Raw genomic sequence first — 25,214 nt, 5'->3', positions numbered from 1 at the left:
CTAGTCTTGTTCCACCGGACGTCGTGAAAATCAACCCGTGTTCTCGTATCAAACTCCCAAAACAAGTACTCATTCGCTGCTTACGAAAACCTCCTCATCACCGCGCCACGCCATATTGAACGCCCTTCGACCCTGCGAGACCTTCTTCAGCGACCTTGCCACTCACGTTACGCCTTCCATAAGCTGACGAGTACTTGTTGTCTTTGAAGTCGTTGCCGGATGAGACTTGACGGTTACCGCCGATCATGACCGGAGGAGTCGCCGACTTCAGCTCACCGTACGGCTTGGAGTAGAAATCAGCCTCTGGTTGAATGGAGCTGTCGCGGTTGCGCGGCCAGGGTTGAGGGACGAGCGATGAAGGTCTCTCATCGGCAATGTCGTTGGTACCGCTGACCCTACGAGAGTTGAGGTCTACGTCCGACAGTGCCGTATCCCTGAGCGAGTAGTACGGAGCCTTGGTCTTGGGCGGCGTCGGATGGGACTTCAATGGGTTCGGGTGCGGGCTCTTGCCGATATCATTCTCAAAGTCACTGCCAGCAAGGTCGTTCTCGTCGTGCTCTGAATCGGAATCTGCGACGTTGTATCTTTGAGACAGAGCTTCGTAAGTGCTGTTCCTCGTTCCCTGCCGCTGCGTGTTCGCAGCTGTCGTGGCTTGGTCCATGGCGCGATTTCGCTTCTGAGTGCGAGAAATCATGGAGTCTGTCGCAAACCATGTCTCGGTGAATTTGCCTCCAGGGGCTGGGACTGCAGAGGAGAGAGAAGTTCGGGATCCTGCAATGTTGGTCTCGTGGAGCGGCACCTCGGTGTAAGACCCGCGGTATGAGGACCGAGGCCCGGACGTACGAGCGTACTCGCTGACGCCTGCTGTCTGGTTTTGTAGATTTCCTGGAGGAACCTGGTACTGCCGACTGGGAAGATCAACAAAGGAATTGCGGTTGAAACTGGAAACGTCGGAGCCGGCGCGGGTTCGTTGAAAGGGGATGCTTGGTGGTCGAGATACATCCTCATACGGAGCACCTGATCGACGACGGTCCTCGAGAGGTGTGGATAGTCTCTTGTCGCTTTCGCCACTCATGGAGGTCGCAACACTGGACTTATTTCTCTTGTGTTTGGCTCGGGAGGTGAGGTTGTCTTCTAGAGGGTTCATGTCGGGGGGCAGTTCGGTAATCTTGCGGAACATGACACCAAGCCATATTGAGATGCCGAGAGAGATCAAGTGCAAGCCCCCAGCACCGATGAAGGTATAGAAGACGGCTGGAAGGAAATAGTCCAGTAGGCTTTGGTCGGAAAGACGCGTCTTCCAGGTGCCGCCGCTGTTGTTGACGGTAAGAGCACCGTAGGCGTAAAGAGGCATAACGCCAAGATCAGAGATGCTGGCGAAAAGTTGGTAGGCTGTAGACGAGGCAGGGCTACGGCCTCCAGCAGGCCGCTGGAGATGGTAGATGCCGTAGAGGCAGTGCACCATGGCGACACCCGGCTGGAAGAAGGTCAGTCAGTTTTCGTGTACTCCAAACCTTGGAGCAGGCAGTCTGGGCAGTGGACAAACCGTAATACGCATGACCCAGCCAGCCAAAGTCTCGATATTGTCTAGCAGGATGAGTAGAGCAAGTAATCCAGCAGCCCCGATTAATTCTAGGACCCTCAAGCACAACTGGACGATGCGCATCGCCTTGATCCAACTCTTCGTTCTAGGACCGAGGGCAACATAGTTGTTGGATCGATGGTTGAGGACTAGATGAGCACTACAACAGAAACGGCAATCAGTATTAACTTTCTCACTCCTCATGATAAAGACAGTCCTCGCTGTCAATCCTAGACCAAGCGAACTTACTCGGGATGACGGTTGAAGGTTACCAAAGGGCCATCCGGCTTCGGTTTGCGCGGCTGCGGCTCCCAGCTTGCGCGGGTCACTGCCTTTGGGTCGAACTTTGGCTCAGGGAAACGGGAATTGTTGCTGACGACATTGTAGAGGTATGGTTGGTGAGCCATGGTCGCGACACGGCGTTGGTCTTGTCCTTGCGTGTCCTCCGAGAAAAGAAGGAGAGGAATGCGCGGGACAAGAGTTTAACAGAGGTCAGACGGCTGGAATGCCGCCAACTTGAAGGGTATCCGGTGGTTGGATTGGTGTGGCTAAGGTCTCGCTTTCCTCTCACTTACCACGGACATGTGAATGAATGAAAGAGGTGGGGGGTGGGGGAATGGGTGGTGAGGTGGAAGGCGAGGCAGGATGGTTAAGAGCAAGACAGGGACCAGAATCAGAAAGGCCAAACTCAGGGTGAGATGCGCAAAGGTACAGGCAAATCCTGTGTTTGCCCGGCCTCGCCAAGATTGAAGCCGTATCGCTCAAAGGCCCAGTTGTTTTCCAGCCTTCCCGGATCGGTTGATTGACATTGGGTACATCTTGAGTCTAGTGTTGCAGCTGGCGCGCGGCGGTTGCTATGGCAACTCCTCGTTCCTGCAGTACTAAGGTAGCATGCCTTGGGAGCTGCACCATAGCAAGCCCAATTACCCTTGTCACCTCATGTTCAGGGAATGTTCGTTTGAAGCCTGTCGCGCCAGAAAGCTGTCATCCAAAGTTGTCTACCTTGTCTGTTTGCACCTCTTTCTGGCTCGACGATCATTGACCTCTCACCTCCAGATGTCTGGATCATGGATCATGGGTAGCATAATTAGTACACTAGATACTATCCACTTGGTCCCGAAACCCCCCCACCAACTTTTGGGAGGGTCGAAATGACGTATAAAGCTTGGACCAGGCCTCGATTACAAGCAACAGGGCACTTTTACCGGCAGCTGTAGTTCAAGAGAAGCTGCAAGAAGGTAGTACAGCTTCATGGTTCACGACATCGATACTTCAATTGCAGGCCTGCTTTTCTTCAACCGCGGCATCTTCACCCGCGGCAAAAGCATGCACCTACTCTTCTTTCGAATCTCCAGGCACAGCCCAGTGTCGGCAACCAAGTCAAGGTAGTAAGTGGCTTTATAAGCCACAGGCCGAGGACGCCGAGTCCATGCTTCACATCGGTACCGCAACTAGGCCCGGCTCCGGATTGTGGATTCTCGATTTAAATCCGAAAGCTTCCACCCCGACGCCTTCCTTGACTTGACTCACTCGGTGCTCTATACTCGGGCTGCATCAACCAGCTTTGGTGGTAGCTTCCCATTTCACCGACCAGGCTACCTCGACTTATTATTGTCTGAACACGCGGTGTCCAGTATCACCTCGGACAAGTCAAGTTCCTTAACCATCAGAACAGACCAAAGTCTACTCCGCGCTACCCTCCACCAGTCCCATGATTCCATCCCGATGCCGGGCCAGGCTACGCCCAGCCTGCCGCCGTTTTCGGATGGAAGTGGGCACCGGCGCTTCCGGGTCGCGCCCGTCAAGTACCGCCGCGAGACAAGTCCGCCAACCAAACGCCCCGTTCCGACTGGCCGTCGTTGGCTCCGGTCCAGCAGGCTTCTACTCTGCCTACCGAGTGATGTCCCAACTCCCAGAGACTACGGTGGACATGTATGAGTCGCTGCCGGTACCGTTTGGCCTCGTCCGCTTCGGCGTTGCCCCAGATCATCCCGAAGTCAAGGTTCGATATCTCCCGTCTCGTTGACTGCTTCACCGGTGCACGCTGCTTACACAACCCCAAGAACTGTCAGGACAAATTCACAGAAGTTGCGGCCTCGCCTAAATTTAACTTCATGGGTAACGTGACCATAGGCGACGTAGGCCGTCATCCCGACAGCTGCAATGTGCCCTTTCCCACCTTGTTGCGAAATTATGATGCAGTGTTACTCGCATATGGAGCCGCAAAGGATAGAACCCTCGGCATCCCTGGAGAATCCAATCTCCAAGGCGTCTACTCGGCTCGCCAGTTTGTGGGCTGGTACAATGGGCTCCCCGAATATGCCGATTTGTCACCCGATCTCACGAAAGGAGATGAGGCTGTCGTAATTGGTCAGGGCAACGTAGCCCTGGACGTTGCTAGAATGCTCCTGGAGGATATCGATGCCTTGCGGCGGACAGATATCACAGAAGAGGCCCTTGCCCAGCTTGCAACCTCTCGCGTCAAGAGGGTTCATGTCGTTGGAAGACGAGGTCCAATGCAGGTGAGTAAACCGCTCAACTTCTTGTGTCCAAATAGAGCAGACGAGTTGATCCTCCCATCTAGGCCGCGTTCACAATTAAGGAAGTCAGGGAGTTGATGAAGATTCAAAGTGTTGGCTTTCATCCGGTGGACAGCACGCTCATACCCCCAGACATCAAGTCACTTCCAAGAGCAGCAAAGCGCTTGATGGAAGTGGTCGCCAAGGGCTCCGTGTCTCGTCCACACGATGTCGAGAAATCATGGTCACTTGACTTCTGCTTGAATCCTGTTGAATTTTTGGCCAACCAAAATTCTCCTACCGATGTTGGGAGCACTGTGTTCGAGAGGACGGAACTGTCTCACAAATTTGATCCCGGTGCTCAAGCTCGGCTTACCGGAGAAACTATCACGGTGCCTTCGAACTTGGTCTTCCGTTCCATTGGTTATAAGTCCATCCCCTTGCCCGGTTTGAAAGAGGCTGGTGTAGCTTTCGATGACCGCCGAGGTGTCGTTATGAACGATGGACGCGGCAGAGTTGTTGCTGTAGATCAGGAAGAAGCTTCTGAAGCAACGCAGTCAGGGGTAACCCCCGGTGTCTATTGTGCCGGTTGGGTTAAACGAGGACCGACTGGCGTCATTGCCTCGACTATGCAGGACGCCTTTGAAACGGGCGATTCTATCATTCAAGATTGGCTGTCTGGTTTGCAATTCCTGTCTACGGGTAAGGAGAAGCCCGCGGCAGGATGGGATGGAGTCCGCTCAGAAATCGGTGACTCAGCTCATAAGAGAACAAGCTGGGAAGACTGGCAAAAAATTGATGGCGTAGAGAAAGGAAAAGGTCAGGCTGCGGGCAAGGAGCGGGAGAAATTCACGTCCACCAAGGCCATGCTTGAGGTCCTATCATAGAATACGGCACTGTAGTCAAATGTAGAAATACCCCTCTTTGTAAACTATAGAAACATTGCCATTTACTGCTTGATCTTTTCGGTCAGTTCTGGCACCTTGTCGAACAAATCTCCCACGAGCCCAACGTCCGCGATTTGGAAAATAGGGGCATCAGCATCCTTATTTATGGCGGCAATGACCTTGCTGTCCTTCATACCAGCCAAGTGCTGGATGGCACCTGAAATGCCAACAGCCAGGTACAACTGAGGTGCAACGACCTTGCCAGTCTGTCCAACTTGCAAGCTGTTATCAGCGTACCCGCTATCAACAGCGGCTCTGGAGGCGCCAACAGCAGCACCCAGAGAATCGGCCAGGGGCAGCATGACCTTGTCGAACTCCTCCTTAGACTTGAGGCCTCTGCCGCCAGAGACAACCCTCCCAGCGGTAGCAAGGTCCGGCCTGTCTGACTTGGCAAGATCCTCTGACACCCACTCAGTAGCAGAGTCAGACTTGGGATCAACGCCATCCTCCACCGTAGCTGAGCCGCTAGCAACTTCGGCCGCGGGGAAGGCCGTGCCTCGGATGGTTATAACCTTGATCTCGTCGGATGACTCTACTGTCGCGATGGCATTGCCGGCGTAGATTGGGCGGACGAAGGTGTTCTCACCCTCGATCGAAGTAATGTCGGAGATTTGCTGCGAGTCCAGCATGGCGGCAACGCGGGGCATCAAGTTCTTTCCAAAGGCAGTGTGTCCAGCGATGATGTGGGTGTAGCCGCCCTTCTTGATGTTCTCGACCAACAGCGGTGCGAAGTTCTCGGGGAGACCCTGCAAGTACGGAAATGTCAGCTCCGGAACCTTACAATTTGTCGATATTCTACAATAATGGCCTACCTTGTCATAAGCGGCATTGTCGACTGCAATGACCTTCTCAACACCTTCAACCTTTGCCGCCTCATCGGCAACACCCTTGATGTTGCTTCCCGCTACAAAGCCGTGGATGGATCCTCCCAGCTTCTTTGCTGCTGTGATGGCGCTCAGTGAGCCATGGTTCAATTGACCTTCTCTCTGCTCCAGAATGGCGAGGGTCGACAGCAGACTTCTTCTCGATACAGATCGGAACCCCGAGAGTCCCCTGGACGCTGCGACAGCCCCGCTGCCAGCGGCTCTTCGAGCAAGGAATAGCATTTTGTGCGGCTACGACGAATGCGAAAAGTACCGACTTTACTGGGCTCGTCTAGAGGAACAATTGGCGAAGCTCACCGTGAGCGAGGGCTTGGGTGTTGATGTGTAGGATCTCAAGTTGAAGAGGAACGGTTGGACACGGCCCGAGGTTACTAGGCCGAGTTCGCATGAAGCCTTTCTCAGCTGTCAAAGTGCCGTCATCAGAGGTAGAGACGCTCTGGCTTGGGCCGGGGGTGAGATTAGCCGCAGCAACCCAGTCGGCTTTATGCTCCGAGCTCTCGGCCTCACCAAGCTTCTCAGGACTCAGGACATTGAACAAGGGACGTGCACCAGAAGATTAGTCATGGTGAGCGATACTAGTCCGACACGTGACACTCTTTGACCACGTGATCAGCTGGACCTGGCGTCGCGCTTCAGCTTCCAACGGGAGAGGGATTGCGCAGGGAAAAGGTACACTTGGAGAAGCCCAAGGACAGAGCAGTTCCCCTGGTATCTTCGCGCCAAAATTTCTCCAGATCCAGACGCGACTCCATAACGACCACACCTCTTCATCTCCCATCAAGAACCACGCGCTTTTGGAGGGGCACACCCACAGGCTGCATCATCAATCAATCAATTCCACCAGTCGCATGTCATAGGGCATCCTATCCGTGCAATTTGTGTTCCATTTTGCGCGTCGCGCCCTTGAGCTTCCGCGCGCCTCGACAAGAGTTTGGGTGCCTGCCTCCTCCTAAGATCCATTCAATCAGAAGTCATCATGGAGGACCAACCCAACTACGGAATTTCCAACGCCGCCTCTCCTGGCAGCAATCCTATCCTTTCGCAACCACCTTTGCAACCTGCCGCGCCTACTCCGGGAGATGGAGCCGAAGGTGCGTGTCATTGGCGACCCCGTTAGCATTGCTTTCATCGGTACAATTGACGGCATCTAACAAGACTATGTTTCTAGATGTCCAGATGACCGAAGGCCCGGTCGCTGAGCCTAGCATCAAGCAGGACAGCGCGACACCCGCACCAGGCGTCACATCCGATAATCCCCTCGACGCCCCCGATGGCCCCGCGCCCGAGGCTACGCAGGACGAGGAAATGGGCGGTGCCCGCGACGAAACAAAGGATGGCCAAGCAGCAAAGGGCGGCGATGATGCTGCAGCTGGAAACGATGCGGAGGTGCAAGACTCCAAGACCAAGGAGACACTCGAAAACGCGGCTCGAGAACATCTTATCTCGCAAACGCACGCTATCGTTCTGCCGAGCTACAGTACCTGGTTCGACATGAACACGATCAACGACATCGAGCGCAAGGCCATGTCCGAGTTCTTCAACAGTCGCAACCGCAGTAAAACACCAGCTGTCTATAAGGACTACCGTGATTTCATGATCAACACCTACAGGTTGAATCCCGTGGAATACCTTACTGTCACGGCCTGCAGACGAAACTTGGCTGGAGATGTTTGCGCTATCATGCGCGTCCACTCATTCCTCGAGCAGTGGGGTTTGATTAACTACCAGGTAGGATCAAAATCGATGCGCTGTCTTGTATGGTGAACTGACTGAAGCGATGTAGGTTGATGCAGAGCAACGGCCCTCGCATGTCGGCCCCCCCTTCACTGGTCACTTCAAGATCATTTGCGACACCCCACGCGGTCTACAGCCGTGGCAGCCGTCTGCCGACGCCGTCGTCTCTGCTGGCAAGCCCAGTGCCGATACAGAAAAGAAGGCTGCGGCAACACCGGTCGCTAAGAGCGAGCTTAACTTGGAAGTCAGCCGCAACATCTACGAAGCAAGCGCTAAGGGTACAAAACTCAACAAGAGCGAACCAAAGACCAATGGCGAAACGCCAGTGACGAACGGAGTTTCGGGTATCGAAGATGCCACCAAGACACCAATTGTCAAGGTCAACTGTCACACTTGCGGTATCGACTGCACCAGGCTATACTACCACAGCTCTCAGGCCGACCCGAATTCCAAGACCAAGTACGACGTTTGCCCAAGCTGCTTCCTCGAGGGTCATCTTCCAGGCAACCAGACAAGCGCTCAATTCACCCGCATGGAAAACCCTACATACACGACCGTCCTTGACAGAGACGCACCGTGGAGCGATGCCGAAATCCTTCGGTTGCTTGAGGGCATCGAGAGGATGGACGACGACTGGAATGAAATTGCGGATCACGTGGGTACGCGAACACGCGAAGAGTGCGTCTTGCAATTCTTGTCCTTGGACATTGAGGGCAAGTATGCGGACTCGGACCTTGCCGTGAATGCACCAACCGGCCTTGCAATGCTTGGACAGCAGGGCGGCCATTTGCCTTTCAGTCAGGCGGATAACCCGGTCATGTCCGTCGTCGGCTTCCTTGCCGGCCTCGCAGACCCTGCCAGTACGGCGGCTGCGGCGAACAAGTCTGCCGAAGAGCTCACGCGTAAGCTTCGCAAGCGACTTGAGGGTGGCAACTCAGAGGAGCAAGCTGTGACCAATGGCAAGGGCAAGGACAAGGACGGTGACTCAATGGAGATTGATATCCGCCAAGACGTCACTACGACAACTACTACGACGACGACGACGCTGGCCACCATTCCTATGGCCACCATGGGCGCCCGGGCCGCTGGCCTGGTGTCCCACGAGGAACGTGAGATGACAAGACTAGTGTCCGCTGCGGCCAACCTCACTCTGCAGAAGTTGGAGTTGAAGTTGAAGTACTTCAACGAGATGGAGGCCATCTTGCAGGCAGAGAGAAGAGAGCTCGAAAGAGGACGGCAACAGTTGTTCTTGGATCGCCTCGCGTTCAAGCGTCGCGTCCGCGAGGTGCAGGATGGACTCAAGGCGGCAGTCGAGACGGGTGGTGATCAAGGTCTTAAGCAAGCCCAGGATGCGATGTCTGACGGAGCCAACCTCACCTTCCAGGCGGCGCCTGGAGCAGGCGCTGTGCAGCCACTGAGCAGTGGAGGGCAGATTAAGAGCTTCGAAGCTTGATGCAGCTCATGGCACGGTGTCTCTTCCATGAAGAAGACATTTATGAGATCCATTGGGACAAATATTGCTCTGCGTGTGGGCGGAGAACGGGGTCCCTGTATTTTGCAAGGGGTTTGGTTTGGTGATGAACAGGGAACGGCACAAATAATTGTGGTGAATTGAAATAGTCTGGATGATTTTAGGCGTCGGAGGGATTCCTATGGCTGGACGACTTCTTGTCGTTTACGCAATTGTATTAGATACTTGCACTACCGGTTTTCTACCTGCTTTCCATCTTGCCAACACCGTGTGAAGTGTAGACCTTAAGGGAATTCATCATTTCTCTGCGGACGGCAGTGTGATTGCTCGAGCTATGTGGTTGCCAAATGAGTTACGAGCTCACATCATGGGCACAGGGCGCTGACACATGCTAATGTGTTGTTCTGTACCTGGTATTGATCTCATGGTGAAGCAGTGCTGGTAGTTTGATGGATGTGCTATGTTAGCTTAGTCTCACATGTTTGGAAAGAATCATGGTGCATAAGGTTGTCAGATCCAGCTGCATGGGTAAGCTCAAGTCAAGGTGATCTACTTTGTGGCCGTTGAGCAAGCCACTCCACTAATGCGCGTACGGCGCGGTAGTGGTGCTTAGGGACGCTGAGGTCAACCGCAATCTGTGAGATGAAGTGCCGTGTGACCGCGGCCCTGACCGTGGCCGTGACCTAGGCTGGTGTGGCATGCGTCCGGTCTGTGGGGCCGTGCTTCATGAACCGGCCGGTGAAGCAAAAAGGTAAAAGCAAAGAGAAAGCGCCTTGCCGCCAAGGTTTGGGAGCACCCTTTCTCGAGGCATTCTAGTATCTGACTGTCCCGCCTCAGGTAGCTGTCGAGATGCCAAGATGTCCGGGTAAACGGAAGGGGACATCGATCAGTTCGATCCTCCGATGGTCCAGTCCGGTATCGTCTGGGGCTCCCCTCCTATCCGGTAATATACATATGATATTCACCGGATCAGTCTTCGTCCTCAGCCAGTGGTGTAGAATCGAATTGGAGGTGTGTTCCGCACTGACGAATAGGGCGGTTGATATCATGATATGTCTCCCATCAGAGACGGAATGCGATGAGCACCGGTAGTCATTTGTATTCGACCGAGCATCCTAGGTAAATCCAGCCGAGAGCCTAGGCTCAGGAATGGCAGAGAGCCGACGATTCTCCGGCCTCGGAGACTATTTGTGAGGAGAACAGATTGAGGGGATTTCTCCAGATAGTAGAGATGGAGATCAACTGGAGTCTTCGTACGGATACTGGGGTAAGGATGTGCGCATACTCCGTATCCGTACAAGTTACAACTCATTACCTACTACGTATGTACCGTATCGTGCGTATCCACTGATGGGGGTCGGCACCATCGTACGTACCTACTACGTAGTACATACATAAAGAAGAAAAGTACGGGGTAAAAGCTGCGTGCATGGGGCTGGCTACCTAGCTTCTGGAGCTAACGTCTGCTCACCCCTGTTTTACCTCGGCTCAAAGTCCCGATCCACCGCTTCTACACCAGATGACCAAGGTAGTGAAGACACCTTGCCGGCTGCACCGCGATGCGCCGAGGGGCAATGAGCCAGTGAGGGAATTTGGAGAACGAGTGCAAGATGGTGTCAATATGGGATCCGGTAAATTTTGCGCGCACGTATGGAGGGCCGAGACTCAATCGCAGACTGGCAGACTTGCCGTCTGGGTTCTGCGGTGCTGCAGCCGCCGGTATGCGGCCTGTAGCGCATGGCGCGCCGCGCGTGCCCTTTTCCCCAACTCAAGGTCCATCTCCGCCGCTCCGCCGGACGTTCGGGCATCGTGCTACAAAACCTCTAGAATGAGAACTGAGCAAAACGGAAGCCAGGGGAGAAAAGGGTCAGAGACCTGGTGTCTGAGAGGGTCAAGAATGAATTGTGTCTGATACCGTGCTCCGGACCACGGTCCCGTCCGGCTTGTCATAATAACATAGGGACATACCTACCCGGAGGACGCCAGATAGCGCAGCTCTTTCTTTCTCCCTTTCTTGCCTTTTCTCAACACCTCTTGCTTCATCTACCTCGCTCTTGATCAGTCCCTTGACATAGGTGGTCTTCTTCAGTACTTATAGCTTTTCGCTCTTTTCTGGATCGCAAAGGGTACATGTATCCTCTCTGGTAGCCTGTACTACTTTGGTCCCTACGGCGCTGAACTACCTAGACTACACCGGCCCATCCTCCTACGGAGTACCAGCCGCCTTATCGACAAGACGCGATCCCACGCCATCACTCGCGGCCCTACCTACCTTAGGTATTCTGAGATCAGGACAGGCTCACTACCTCACCTCAGTGTCTTCGTCAACCTCACACAGCATCCATTCCCGTCACCTGGGGACGCTTCTGCCACATTAGCAGCCCGAGGTATCGACAAACTAGCCCACCCCCACCGCCCCATCGTCGGAAGCACCTGGCTTACAGCGGCTTCGAAAGAGAACCTGACACCCCATACCCCAGCTGTTCCCCATAGCCGGACCCCGTACCGAACCGCAGCAGCCTCCTCTTGGAGTACCTGACAGAGTACGGAGTACCTACCTACAGACACACTGCTAGCCCAGAATCCACACATCCCTGTTGTGGTCGACATTGCTGCTGGTAATAAAGGGATTCCCGCGTGGCACCTACGTTTTGGCTTGTGACAAGCAGCCACTTCACTCCAAGTCTCCCCTTCTGTCTGAAGGTGTCTGTTGTATCCGTCAGTCTATCACCTTGTCACTCTGTCCTCGTCCCTCGCTCGCTCCGGCTAGCCCCCGCTCCGGCTCCAAAAGCCACTCGACTGAATCGCCTGCCCGTCTGCCGTCTGCCGCGGATCTTTCTGCGGCTACCTTTTTTCGTGCGTGCCACCACTGCGTCTGCACTGCAACTATTTTAACACCACCCAACCACTCACACACCACCACACGTTTAATCCTTTTCAAGAATTGGTCATGTCGGCCGCATTGCGAGCGTTGGAGGCTAGGTCTGCCACGGCAAGGACTTCTTTGAGACATCTGACCTTTAATCGTCCGGTACGTTTTGTTCGTTGACGCTGTTGCATCTTCCCTTCCGCTATCCTCTCTCTCTCTCTACTCTGCTCTGCTCTTTGGCCTCGGCTCAACGCCATCATCCTTGATCCCACCCCGCTCCGCTTCTTCGGCTCCATCCATTACTTTTGGGGAGCTTCTCTCTTCCGTCTCTCACATCCTCTCATACAAAACACATATCTTCTCTGCCTCATGCTCTGTCTCTCACACTCTCTAACCACGTCTCCTCTCTCTCCAGACCTTTGCAGCCATGGCTCCTGCAGCAAAGCGGAACAACAGTTCCCTCCCTTCAGGTAAATTGCGACTCCCCAACCATTCTCGAGCCGTTTGCGCTCGCGCCTTGAATAACCGAGGATGCGCATCGCTCGGCGCATTGATCCGCGCCCGACTGACATGGTGAATTGCGTACAGGATATGTTGAGGACAAATCCAAGGGCGCCATGCTGAGATTCCAGGACTCTCTACCCCGTCTGCCTGTGCCGACTCTCGAAGAAACAGCCGCGCGCTACATCAAGACCCTCCACCCCCTTCTGTCCGAATCAGAGTTCGCCACCAGCAAAAAGGCCGTCGAGGAATTCGTCAAGCCCGGTGGTGTCGGCAGCAAGCTCCAGGAGAAGCTGCTCGCCCGGAGAGAGGATCCCGCGCACCGCAATTGGCTGTACGAGTGGTGGAACGATGCGGCATACCTCAGCTACAGAGACCCCGTCGTTCCCTACGTGAGCTACTTCTACTCTCATCGTGACGACCGCCGGAGAAGGAACCCTGCCAAGAGGGCCGCGGCCATCACCTCGGCTGTCCTCGAGTTCAAGAAGCAGGTTGACGAAGGCACACTCGAGCCCGAGTACATGAAGAGACTGCCTATCTGCATGGACAGCTACAAGTGGATGTTCAACACCAGCCGTGTCGCCGCAAAACCCGCCGACTACCCCGCCAAGTTCTCCCACAAGGACCACAAGTACATCATTGCGATCCGCAAAAACCAAATCTTCAAGATTTTGCACGAGGTGGACGGCAAGCAGCTCAACGCCTCAGAGCTCGAGCAGCAATTCAACAAGGTATATGAGTTGGCCCAGAGAGTCCCTCCCGTGGGCGCTCTGACCAGTGAGAACCGTGACGTCTGGTCAGATGCACGCGAGATCCTTCTCAAGGCCAGTCCCAAGAACGCCGCCTCTCTGGAAGCCGTTGAGGCATCCTCCTTTGTCGTGTGCCTTGACGACGCTGCTCCCGTCACTCTCGAGGAGCGCGCGCATCAGTACTGGCACGGTGACGGCGCCAACCGTTGGTACGACAAGCCCCTCCAGTTCATTGTCAATGATAATGCTACGTCGGGATTCATGGGAGAGCACTCCATGATGGACGGAACCCCTACCCACCGTCTCAATGACTTCATCAACGACCTCATCTTCAACAACAAGCTTGACCTCTCTGACCCCTCAATCCGCTCCAACCTGCCCGAACCCCAGGTCGTCAAGTTCGAGATTACCAAGGAAGTACAGGCCGAGATCGACCGCGCCAGAAAAGATTTCCATGATGTCATTAGCCAACACGAGCTGGCCGTTCAGGCGTATCAGGGTTACGGCAAGGGACTCATCAAGAAGTTCAAGTGCTCGCCCGATGCCTACGTTCAGATGATCATCCAGTTGGCTTACCACAAGATGTACGGCAAGAACCGGCCTACATACGAGTCGGCCGCCACCCGCCGCTTCCAGCAAGGCCGTACCGAAACATGTAGAACCGTGTCAGACGCCTCCGTCTCGTGGTGCAACGCCATGGCCGACCCCAACATCGAGGACAAGGCCAAGGTCGACCTCTTCCGCCAGGCCATTGACTCCCACCTCGAGTACATCACTGCCGCCTCAGACGGTAAGGGTGTCGACAGACACCTGTTCGGTCTGAAGAGGCTGCTCGAGCCCGGCCAGGAGTTGCCTGCCATCTACCAGGACCCGGCTTTCTCCTACTCCTCCTCGTGGTACCTGTCCTCATCACAGCTTAGCTCAGAGTACTTCAACGGATACGGATGGAGTCAGGTCATTGACGGCGGGTTCGGAATTGCCTACATGATCAACGAGAACAGGTGCGTGATTTGTGTGCTGTCGTCTGCTGCAGTGTAGCCTCCCCCCAACAAACTAAGAAACAAGCTAATCTCTGCGTAGCATTAACTTCAACGTTGTGTCCAAGGGCTTGGGCAGCCAGCGCATGAGCTTCTTCCTCAACGAGGCCGCCGGCGAGATGCGTGACCTGCTCATCCCTACCATTAAGCCCGCCAAGGCTAAGCTGTAAACGGTGATAGAAATCCTTTGTAAGAGAGGGGACGAGAGAGGAGTTGTCGTTGGCGATATGGGCGAGAGAAGAGAAGTCGACCAATATCCCAAGGGTGCTCCGGCGCTCCGTCAGTTATGTGAGGGTGTGTATGTGTGTTCATATATGGTTACATGTAGATGACCGGTCGTTCTTTGCACCGATACAGCAGAAGCGTCTCTGGCAACCTGATAGACGTGACCGGTGGTGTCGGCACCACCGCGATCATATTGAAGAATTTCCCCCTTCGCAGTCTTCTCATTCTGGGCCTATGTACACTGCATCTCCCCATTACTCGAGTGGTAGTACCAAGCACATCATTTCGACAGCTTTCTATTGCCTCTATTGAACATGCGGGTATGAAGGTTGCAGGGCAATGTGTAAATGTAACGTGACTGAAACAGGCAAATCGAAACCGCACAGTTCCAGATTGAAGCAGGCTATGTGAGGTGGGGAACAAAAGATGCCGCCGCCATGTTTACTCCTACAAATGGACCCAACTCTGGCTCTTCCCAGTCTAATCCCCCTTCCTTAGCTGCAGCTGAAACTACTCATCTTAACCTGAGTGAGAGACAATCTCGTTGACGAGTTCGCCCTTGCTCTCATCATAGTAGGAGCAAATCTGCGATGGAAGCGGTACTTCCACATAGTCCTCGTCCTCTCCCGAGATAACGTTGAGGTTGATGCCTGAAGACTTGCTCGAGAAGATCCTGGTGTCTGTGCTCTCCTTGCTGAAGTAGACTTGAGCGCCGTCAATTGAGTCCATCAAGACAGCAGGCACAGCACCCATGACCTGCAATGCAAAGTTCTGAGACTTGATGACGTCCACAGTAGACACAAGAGACTCCACGATCAACGACAGACGAGTTGAGTTCTCAATGGTCACAGCATTTGCTTTGCCCTTCACAATGATGGTAGTGTTGCTGCACTTACTGATCAGGATGGAGTGCGAAATGGACGCCTCAATTTCAATGGGCTGAGGCTCCTTCTCAAAGTTTTCCTGCATATTATATGAAAGTTAGCCATCTGTGACATACCATTCAAAACATAATAATAGGGGGCTTTCATACGATAGTCCACTTGTTGCCCTCAAGCACCTTCTTTGGTGGTTTCTTGACGCGCATGCTCTCTGGCTTAGGCTTCTTGCCAGGAGCTGGGCTCTTGCCGCGTGCTGATGCCTCTCCATCAACTTTCGAGCTTGTACGAAGGGACGGGTTCTTGTGCGTCATTTCCGATCTGTCGACCTTGCGAAGACCCTTCGTCACAGCCTCGCCCTTGTTGAGTTCGGAGAACACGGCGCCCAGTCCACCTTTGCCACCGGGGGTTTCTTCCTTGATATCCAGTACTGGGGGAGGTCCAGGAGGCGGGGGTGGAGGCGGAAGACCGCCGGCCGGGGGTGGCGGAGGAGGAGCAGCGGCAGAAGCTGCAGATGCGGACAACGATTTAGCAACCTCCTGAGCTGGCTGACCCTTCGGGTTCCAGGGGATGCCGCTAGCGAAGTTTTGCTTGACGTAGTCGGCAAGGTCACGGAAGACTTGGTAAAAGGCGTTCACCCATTCGGTTTGCTGCGCATCCCTATGGTATACCGCATTAGCCATGGGTCCTTCAATATCACATCGAATCATTGGCGCAGACACACTTATCCTTTTGCTCCTTCAACACCCTGTTACCAAAGAATTGGGCAGAACCCAACGAATCTTCGACATGTTTGTAAGGACGATTGTCGACAGTGACCCAGGCGAGAACCATGATGCCCTCAGCAACAGCGCTCAGCTGGGTGAAAACTGGCGACCCTCGGTTGGACTCTTTGATATTGTTGACAGCTACAAGAGCTTCATTAATGGGCTTTAGGAGGTCCTGGTAGACAGCCATTTCGGCGCCATTCAAATCAGGCTTCTTGGCCTTCGTGGTGATGAGCAGGAAGTTGCGCTGGGCTTGGAAACCTTGCAGAACTTTGGCAGCCTACGGAGACCCTGGTCAACATCCAAATAACGAATGATTCGCGAGTGTATTTAAATGACTGACCTGGTCAGCAACAAGGCCTCCAAGTTGCTGACTGGTTTTGACATATTTCTCGACCGATGTGGCAATAAATTGATCGAACTCCTCAATGGACTCTGGAACTGGCTCCGGGGGAGCTTGGGGGGCGGCGGCGGCTTGCGGCGGCGGGGGAGGGGCGGGAGCATTGGAAGCAGCAGGCGGCGAGGCGACGGATTGATTGAGGGCGGGAACGGCTTGGGGAAGCTCGATGGTAGAGGTGGCGATATCTTCGAGCCTAGCCGTAGCAGCTTCGAGCCTTGTTTCGAGGTTAGCAACGAGTGCGCTGACAGTGGGCCCAGAATAGGAGCAACAGCGAGCTGAAGCTCGTCAATGTTGCCGTAGAGCTGGATGCAGAGTAGTCCGGGCTGATGGGATTTCGGTCGACGTACCGCTTGATGAGGGTGGTGAGGTTATGCATGTTGTTCGTTGCCATGTTGGGCAAAGGAGGGGGAGCCGAAGCTTGGTGCAAGGAGAAGGTCGACAGGAGAGGTTATAGGACGGCGGCGATGGGCCGGGGGTAAGCACTGACGGACAGAGACGGTGTGACGAAGGGCGTCAGAGAACGGAGATCGGTAGCGGGAGACGCGGTGGACATGCAATGGCAAGAACAAAACCGACAATGACAGCGAGGGCAATAGCAGGGTGGGCTGTTGCAACGCGTAGTGAGCTCAATGCAACCGAAGCTTCGTGCAGGATGTCTGTCGAAACAGCTCAACACAGCAAAGCCACTATTGCAAGGTTGATTGGGGGAGAGCCAAAAGATTGGGCGTGAAGTTTCAGCTAGTGCGGAGCTGCTGGGATGGGCGAAATGCACCTGGCAAAGAGCAACGGGTCGGCTGTTGCTGAAGATGTTATAACTGAGCAGAGAGCTACGAGGTTGGCGGAAGAGGTGTTTTGAATGGGTATTATCGCAAGCATCCAATGTCATGCCAGATGGGGGGGAACAGACGCGGCAGTACGTATCTTTGTTCTAGAGACACTGTACCTCTTAAGGAAGCTCAGGTACGGAGTACCTTACACCCAACTGATTGTGCTTGGGGTCCCAGGACAAGGTACCTCAGGTAAGGTAGCTCCACACGCTGGTTCAGAGCTGATGAACGGATGCCTTGCGCACTTTGGATGCCTTGAGTTCCTTGCCTAAGGCATTTCCTACCTCTATTCAGGCACCCGGTCCCAAGCCTATCCATCTATTCCTATCCGTAGGTCTGTCAAGCTTGGCTACCCAAGCTTGCGCAAGATATCTCACAGATCAACCTCTAACTTGGAAGAAATTTCACCCCATTGACCAAGCTTAGGTGTCTGCTGAAACCTAAGATCAATCCTACATCTCCTGCGCATGGGATTACTCCCGTTCATCTGCTCAGTCTCGCTCATTCAGTGCAATCTGCACTTGCATACGATGAGATGACGGTGGTCAGCATGCTAGGCAACTCTGAAAAGGCCGTTTGATTCGGAAGCAGCTTGCTCAGTAAACGAACTCCGGCTTACGTATACTCTGTAGGCTGTCGCCAAAGTCAACACTTTGTCCGTGAATACGGAACCAATAAGCGGCTATTGACGGCGATAGTCGAGCAAAGTCGTTCGGCAACAGAAAGTGTCACTTAAAATCACTAACAGCTTGCTCAGTACATCGTCACGCCAAGGCAGCATGTGTGGGCAGCTACACATGTATGGCTCACCTTGCCTCGCCTCAACCTCGGAAAGGTCTTGCAATGGACTTGGACCGACTAGCCAATTTCATAAAGAGCTCCTCTTGTCACCTTGTAACTCCTGTATGTGCCTGGTTACAACTTGCGACGCTATTTGGCTGTCAGTCACACCATGTGTGCCGAGACCGGAATCCGGGCCCATAATGGGCTGCCCCTCTTGGCTCAAGTGAGTTGAGTAAGGCAAGATAAGCTTCTGGAAGCTTTCTCCCTTTCTACCACAGGCACCTTGCCACGTGCCGGTCTAACGTGTGGTTATGTCTGCTGCCTTATCTGCAGGATTTCACATGAGATCATTTCAGGTACCAACCGCCCATAAGGTAGAAGACGGCGGTCTTTAGTGTATGGGTCGAAAATAGCATCTGCTTAGAGAGGGTGGGGTAAATTAGAAGAGAAGATGGATGGCGCTGCTACTCAACTGTTTGTTGTTGATCTTGAGGCTCACTCGAGCTACAATTCCACAATTCGTTTTGCATCTCCAATTTCCTTAGCAGCCATAAATTCGGGCCTGTCTCTCAATCCAACCTTTATCGCCCGCAAAGTCTCATGAGGGAGGTGCCCTCTCACCGCACCTCACCTCCCCGAAAAACATATCGGCCCGTCAGAGCCACCTCGCTTCGTCCGTGCTTGCATTGTGCATTCTCGCTGATACTGATGCGACCAATAACCCATAGCACACAGCAAAGTGGGTGTAACCTAGTTTCAAAAAGCCCTTCACTTCCCAAAATCACACTCAGATTCACCTGTCCTACTACGGCATTTCGGCTGGTTGCAAAGATACTACTCAGTTGTCTAATTGTTACCTTCTCACAATAGTGGCCACTGTCACGGAGCACAGCATTTCCGCCAACGGAATATATCTCATTTGATACTCCGTACAGTCTGAATCTTTACGCCACTCATTGCGTATCTGACATTGATCCGTCATTGCAATAATCCTTTTCACTGGAAAGCTTTGACCATGGCCGAAGAAGAGTCACAGTCGCCGAAGGAGCAGCGTCTCACTGACGAAGAATTCAAGGCATTACCTGCCATTGACTTTGTGACGTTAGGGATGTTCATCATAGGTGAGTCAGAAACCCCTCTCCACTGATGTCCCGTCTCTACGAATTCAACATCAGCCCGCTGTGCACCCTCACTGCATGATTCCCAGCTGACAGTTACTAGACGAGATACACTTCTTGCCACCTACGCCGTCCGTCTATGATATTCTCGGCGGTGCCGGCTCATACGGTGCCCTCGGAGCCCGTCTCTTCTCGCCAGCCCCGGATGCCTCATCGGTCGGTTGGATCGTCGACAAGGGTTCCGACTTTCCGCAATCCTTGACTGAACTCATCAACAGCTGGGAGACATCAGTCGTGTTCCGCGAGGACCCAGAGCGGCTAACCACTCGCGGATGGAACGGATACGAGAACGCAGAGAAGCGCGCCTTCAAGTACACCACCCCTAAGAAGCGTCTCACTGCAGAGGACCTGACGCCTCATCTGTTACTTTCCAAGACCTTTCACTTAATCTGCTCTCCGGCCAGGTGCAGAGACTTGGTAACCGAAATCACCTCAGCCCGCAAACGCGTGTGCCCGCCCGATTCGTACATAAAACCAATATTTATCTGGGAACCCGTACCTGACCTGTGCACACCGGATGAACTTCTCAACTGTACAAATTGCCTTCCCCTAATTGACATCCTCAGTCCAAATCACTCGGAGCTGGCGGGTTTCATGGGTGACGACGGCTTGGACCCAAAAACAGGAGAGATTTCGAAAGCGGCGGTAGAGAGATCCTGCGAGCAACTTCTCGCAAGCATGCCTTTATCGTCTTTCACGCTCGTTGTCCGCGCCGGGGAAAAGGGCTGCTACGTTGCTCGCAACGGCGGCCGCAAACGCCATCCCGCTACTGGCGACGGGGCAGGCTCAAAGCGTCGCAAGAAGGATTATACGAGGGGCGGCCTTCAGCCGGACACCGACATGGAAGCACTCTTCGCCGGTCTACTCCAAGATGACGAAGGTGCTGTTATTCGCGAGGAGATCGAGGTAGATTCTGGTACCGAACAGTGGATCCCGGCCGTTCATCAAGACAGCGCGAGAGTGGTAGATCCAACAGGTGGCGGCAATACCTTTCTGGGCGGGCTCGCTGTTGCTCTTGCAAGGGGTAAGTGCGTCGAGGAAGCTGCAGTATGGGGCAGTGTAGCTGCCAGCTTCGCTATTGAGCAAGTTGGCGTACCAACCTTAGCCAGAAATGAGGACGGCGAGGAGACATGGAACGGCGAGAGGGTAAAGGACCGGGTTGCGGAGTTCCGAGCCCGTCTCCAAACAACGCAGTAAAGTTCACGGAAAATGCTACATCTGTGGTGATAAACATAGAACCAGGTAGACGAATAATGACAAAAGATTTACGTCAAGTGCGACTCGTTAGATCTGAAACCTTACGGACCACTGCGCAAGAAGTACGACAGATGGATTTTCCATTCGTTACATGGCAAGGTCTCTTAGGGACGACGCCTTCCCGTCATAACACCAACGCCAGATGTCATATCACAAACAATCCCACATCATGCCACCGGACCTTAAATCTTGTAGACAAGCTCTCCATCGGTGTACCTATTTCTCGGTTAGTCATGTAAGAACAGAAGACGAGAAATCAGGTGGGGGAACTTACATAATCTGGTTGGCTTCATCCATTTTCTTAAGAGCTTTGACGGCCTCCTCCTTGCTGAAGGTACTACCGCTACGTGACTGCAACTTAGTGTTCACGGCTTCAAGAACAGCATTGACATTGGCAGAGTCGTCGTCGAACAGGGCTGAGTTGAGTAGCTGGCCAAGGGCGCTTCTGAAGACAGTCAGCCGCTGGGGACTGATGGGCTCGTCAACAATGGCGAGGCCAGCTGCTCCCGATGCCAGCTCGTCGTCATCCTCGCCAGTGTCTTGCGATTGAGAAGGCAGCTGAGAAGCAGGCATGGATGAAGCAAACGATGTTTGCGTTTGGGGTGCCGCACTTGAAGGGGCCGTGCCATCACCGCGGCGACGGGATCTCCGTGGCGTCGCCTCGTAGATATCCTCTCCTGCGTCTTCCACTACATCAGGCTCAGCAGGGGTATCCGCGTCGCTTTCAGGGGCATCTTCGTTGGCGCTGCTGGCACCAGCAGCGGCTCGCCGAGGCCGGGCCACGCCTCGTGTCGATCGCGAGGATCTCGGGACGGGTGTCCGTGTTGTCGTCTTCTTGAAGTTTCCATCATCGCCATCATCATCGGATGAGCTTTCCTCGCTTGATGACGCAAACTCGGTAGTCTGGGTTTTCCTACGTTTCTTTCTCGACTCGTCCTCGACCACCTCCTTGAACAGAGCAAAACGGAGAATTGCTTCGGCCGCAAGGGCATCGCGCTCGTCTACTCGATTAGATAGTCGGGACTTGGCGTGGGCGGTTGCCAAACGAATCAGAGTTTCCAAAGTACGGACGGTCAGAGGACTGGTTCTGCGCTGGTTACCCTCCATTTCATCGTTTCTGAGGCCAACATAAATGTCAGAAATGCGATCCGATGCGGCCTGAGTCAAGACAGGCCGAATTCTGGTCTTGGCATATTGGATGTATTTCTTCATGAAAGGAATGCTGAGCACCTCAGGCTTTTTGTTCGCGCCGCGTCCAGTGGTAAGAGTGACACCAGCGTGTAGCATCGCATCGAACTTCTCGTACACATCGGTCGGGCGTTGGGTATCGGCTTGATTATTGATGGCAACGCCGAGGGCTTGGCCGGCGTTCTCACGCACCGGCGCACCCTCTTCTGTCCCGGGTTGACGGTAACGGTGCATGCGCAGAACGTGCTCCGATACCTGCCGGTCCCGGGTATCCTCGATATCATCGGTAACGACGAATAACAGATCGAAACGAGACAGGAGGGAGTCTGGTAGGGCGATGTTCTTGTGAGGGTCCTTATGGGTGTCGTATTGGCCAAAAATGGGGTTAGCAGCTGCAACAACGCTGCACCTGGCGTTGAGCGAAGTGTGGATTCCAGCCTTGGCAATCGTGACGGTTTGCTGTTCCATGACTTCGTGAATTGCAACACGGTCAATGTCGGACATTTTGTCGAACTCGTCAATGCATACCACGCCACGATCAGCCATGACCATAGCTCCGGCTTCTAGTCTCCGTTCACCCGTCTCCTTGTCCGAAGTCACTGCGGCTGTCAGACCGACACCCGATGAACCTCGACCGGTGGTAGCAATTGCTAGTGGCGCCGTGTTGAGCACGAATCGAAGGAGCTGGGACTTGGCTGTAGAGGGATCTCCCACCATAAGGATATTGATGTCACCTCTCAAATGGGTGCCATTCTCCAAGTTCTTCTCCATGCCACCGAGCAGCATCAGAAGAATTGCCTTCTTGATGTATGCGTGGCCATAAATACTGGGCGCGAGTGACTGGGAAAGAAGGTCGAGAAGATTCTTCTTCTTTGCTACTTTGTTGATGTTTCGAATATCCGTGTCGGTTATGGTGGCAGTGGCGACACCACCGCCCGATTTCGATGACAGAAGAAGAATGTGGTTGGCGATGATGACAGTCTTGAACAAGGCGCTGTTATGATTTGTGTTTCTGTTTCCGAGAGTTCTGTAGATACCGACGAGTTGCACGCGGTCGCCAGGCTTGACCTTATCGACGAGGTCGTCGTCAAGAATCACATCCACGCCACGGGGCAGCTGACCGGCCGGGGCACGCTCGGGCATCTCCTGAATAGAAACGGTCTGGTGATCTCTATACGTGCTGAAGCCGTACTCGGTAGTAAGCGGGTTGCCTTCGTCGTCCTCCTGCGGGTAGGCGCTCGATGTGGTGACTCCGTTGGTCATGGTCTGGTCTTGGTACTCCCTGAAGTGAAAAACATCCTTATTCTCATTGTAATGCACACTCTTGACAACCTTGGGTCGGATCAGCGAGCATCTCGTCACGATGCCTTCGAGGGACACCATGCTGTTTAGGTGCTGAGAGGATAGCGTGCGAGGGTTGCAGGCATTCATGCCAAAGCTACCAGCCCATGCGCAGTAGTAGGAGATCTCGTTCAACTTTTCCGCATCGCCGGACTGGGGCAGTGTTTTGACGATTTGTTTCAGGGCATGATTGAAGGCAAGACTATAGTCGAATGGGTCTTGAAGAATTCCGGAGGCAAGCTCGGCATTATGGGCACGTAGTTGGTCGAGGTTGACGACCAGTCTTCTCTGCTGCTTTTGCAACATCAAGATGATGGCTGATCTGTAACTGCGTCCTTGAGAGTCATTTTCTGTGGTTACACCAGGTTAGTGTGCAACATTCAGAGGCGCAAAGACCCCTACGGTGATGCGAGAGCAGACGTACGGGGATCGAGGAACTCCTGGGCTGCGCGCACGCGGTCCAAGGCGGCTGCATCTTGCAGCATGAAGGAATCCATGGCGGTAATTGTCGTCAGAGTCGAGACTTGGTTGAACTGGGAGAACAGGGTATCAAAGGCGTAGGTTTGCAAAAGTAATTGACAACATGAGGTACAAGGGAGGGTGCAGAAGCGTCAATACTGGAGTGTCGAGGGGGGGAGGGGAAATGTAATCGGCCGCAGAGAGTGTGAGTGACAAGGAAAAAAAGGAGGGGACCAAATGCCATCCAAAAACGCGAGGCGACGCGCCCCAAGGTGGGACGCGTAAAGTGGTTTTGGTTTGGCAAGGCAACCGTGGCTTGCCCCTGGAGGCATGTGGCTGATGCCCATTCTCCAACAATTATTGGCTGATACCGTACGGTGTACCAGGTTCCCCAATTCATTATCAACCTTGAACCGTCACACACTTCAACGCAGACTGTCACCACCTGAAATCAGCCCCAACCCCGGCCAAGGATTGACCGATGAATCAATCATATTGTTGAAGATAAGCCGAGAATGATCCGTCGCGCGCTCAGCTTGCATTTGGACAGAGATAGGTAATCACAGCTTTTTCCTAACCCCGCGTTGCTCCAGAGTTCGAGAGTCTGGCCTTCTTCCCACGACGGTTGGCCCCAAAATGCAGCTCTCCATTGCGGCACCATCACGGCATGAGGAGTTGTTTCCCAGCCACGGCCAAACTACCCTGTTTCCGGCACGCCATCATCGTCCCGTGGTTACTCGACTCGCACCTATTGCGGGCAATCATCCTGGCAAATGAGCTGCCGCTACCACCATGACGATACCAGCTCACCCTTCGCATCTTACGCCTTGCACATTTCGGACCACTCCAGATGCCTAGAACATCTCGGCTTCTCACATACCCTATCCACGGGAGGCCGATAACAACCGTATCAATGCTGTGCCTTCCTTGCGCATGACACGTTACCTCGACGATGTCCTTCGCCGAGCAAAAGTATCTGTCCTTATTACAGGATTGGACTTGCCATTTTCAATGACGGCCGGCTGACGGGACACCCGCCGAATCGTAGAATAATCGCAGACTTGCCACCAAATAATCTCAGCCACGTACCCAGGACCCGACAGTCTGGGCCACCCTGGCAAGCCAGGCTCCCAGAGGCTTCGTGCAGATACGAAGCAGAATCTCTGGTGCCCACTTATGTCAATATCGTTTAATACAACGTCTGCTGTCAAACGTTGGCCATCCGCTTGGTGGTCGTCAAGCTCGTGAACTGATTTCACTCTATTGACTGAGTGTACGAATAATGGAATCCCTTGAGACTCTAAGGTTCTCTAACCTCCGGTAAGCACGTGTCCATTTATAGCCGATCGGCAACAGTAGGCCAAGGGAGGTGTCTTGTACCTTGCAGTGCTGTTCATCGCCGAATACGGCACCAGGCGGATAGCGCGCGATGCTTTGCCAACATGGATTGCATCTTGCAAGCCCAGTCGGTCGCCTCTGTAAAGGATCTCTTCCTCCATTGCTGGGCTCAAGTTCGGGCTTTATCTCACTAGTGACGAGTCACATCCGCCAACCCTTGTCACTCCCAGCCGGCTCTGTATGCATACAGGGGTAGAGTGCGAAAATGAAAATCCAAGGG

The 25,214-nt window shown here is 53.8% G+C and overlaps 8 protein-coding genes across 8 annotated transcripts; 4 read left to right on the top strand and 4 right to left on the bottom strand.

The window, feature by feature from the left end:
• Positions 1-97: 97 nt before the first annotated feature.
• Positions 98-1,989, bottom strand: CCOS01_11770 (uncharacterized protein; the record flags this gene model as incomplete). The annotated part of the gene is made up of 3 exons (XM_060459921.1): positions 98-1,477; positions 1,547-1,742; positions 1,832-1,989. The coding sequence occupies 3 exons, from the start codon at positions 1,987-1,989 to the stop codon at positions 98-100; spliced, it is 1,734 nt and encodes a 577-aa protein (XP_060309752.1).
• A 1,304-nt stretch (positions 1,990-3,293) lies between these two features.
• CCOS01_11769 (uncharacterized protein) lies at positions 3,294-4,988 on the top strand (the record flags this gene model as incomplete). The annotated part of the gene is made up of 3 exons (XM_060459920.1): positions 3,294-3,584; positions 3,646-4,104; positions 4,167-4,988. 3 exons carry the CDS (start codon positions 3,294-3,296, stop codon positions 4,986-4,988), a joined length of 1,572 nt encoding a protein of 523 aa, XP_060309751.1.
• A 62-nt stretch (positions 4,989-5,050) lies between these two features.
• On the bottom strand, positions 5,051-6,154 carry CCOS01_11768 (electron transfer flavoprotein domain-containing protein; the record flags this gene model as incomplete). Its single annotated transcript, XM_060459919.1, has 2 exons — positions 5,051-5,794; positions 5,861-6,154. The coding sequence occupies 2 exons, from the start codon at positions 6,152-6,154 to the stop codon at positions 5,051-5,053; spliced, it is 1,038 nt and encodes a 345-aa protein (XP_060309750.1).
• Positions 6,155-6,908: 754 nt separating this feature from the next.
• On the top strand, positions 6,909-9,119 carry CCOS01_11767 (SWIRM domain-containing protein; the record flags this gene model as incomplete). Its single annotated transcript, XM_060459918.1, has 3 exons — positions 6,909-7,023; positions 7,101-7,660; positions 7,716-9,119. 3 exons carry the CDS (start codon positions 6,909-6,911, stop codon positions 9,117-9,119), a joined length of 2,079 nt encoding a protein of 692 aa, XP_060309749.1.
• A 3,314-nt stretch (positions 9,120-12,433) lies between these two features.
• On the top strand, positions 12,434-14,463 carry CCOS01_11766 (choline/Carnitine O-acyltransferase; the record flags this gene model as incomplete). The annotated part of the gene is made up of 3 exons (XM_060459917.1): positions 12,434-12,476; positions 12,595-14,257; positions 14,337-14,463. The coding sequence occupies 3 exons, from the start codon at positions 12,434-12,436 to the stop codon at positions 14,461-14,463; spliced, it is 1,833 nt and encodes a 610-aa protein (XP_060309748.1).
• Positions 14,464-15,037: 574 nt separating this feature from the next.
• Positions 15,038-16,954, bottom strand: CCOS01_11765 (uncharacterized protein; the record flags this gene model as incomplete). The annotated part of the gene is made up of 5 exons (XM_060459916.1): positions 15,038-15,481; positions 15,552-16,056; positions 16,121-16,443; positions 16,507-16,777; positions 16,911-16,954. The coding sequence occupies 5 exons, from the start codon at positions 16,952-16,954 to the stop codon at positions 15,038-15,040; spliced, it is 1,587 nt and encodes a 528-aa protein (XP_060309747.1).
• Positions 16,955-19,188: 2,234 nt separating this feature from the next.
• On the top strand, positions 19,189-20,548 carry CCOS01_11764 (uncharacterized protein; the record flags this gene model as incomplete). The annotated part of the gene is made up of 2 exons (XM_060459915.1): positions 19,189-19,294; positions 19,395-20,548. The coding sequence occupies 2 exons, from the start codon at positions 19,189-19,191 to the stop codon at positions 20,546-20,548; spliced, it is 1,260 nt and encodes a 419-aa protein (XP_060309746.1).
• A 242-nt stretch (positions 20,549-20,790) lies between these two features.
• CCOS01_11763 (MCM2/3/5 family protein) lies at positions 20,791-23,634 on the bottom strand (the record flags this gene model as incomplete). The annotated part of the gene is made up of 3 exons (XM_060459914.1): positions 20,791-20,824; positions 20,883-23,487; positions 23,562-23,634. 3 exons carry the CDS (start codon positions 23,632-23,634, stop codon positions 20,791-20,793), a joined length of 2,712 nt encoding a protein of 903 aa, XP_060309745.1.
• Between the last annotated feature and the right edge of the window lie 1,580 nt (positions 23,635-25,214).

The sequence above is a fragment of the Colletotrichum costaricense genome (genome assembly GCF_030867565.1).
Source record: "Colletotrichum costaricense strain IMI 309622 chromosome Unknown Scaffold_13.1, whole genome shotgun sequence".
NCBI classification, from domain to species: Eukaryota; Fungi; Ascomycota; class Sordariomycetes; order Glomerellales; family Glomerellaceae; genus Colletotrichum; species Colletotrichum costaricense.
This window is presented reverse-complemented; position numbering and strand designations above follow the sequence as displayed.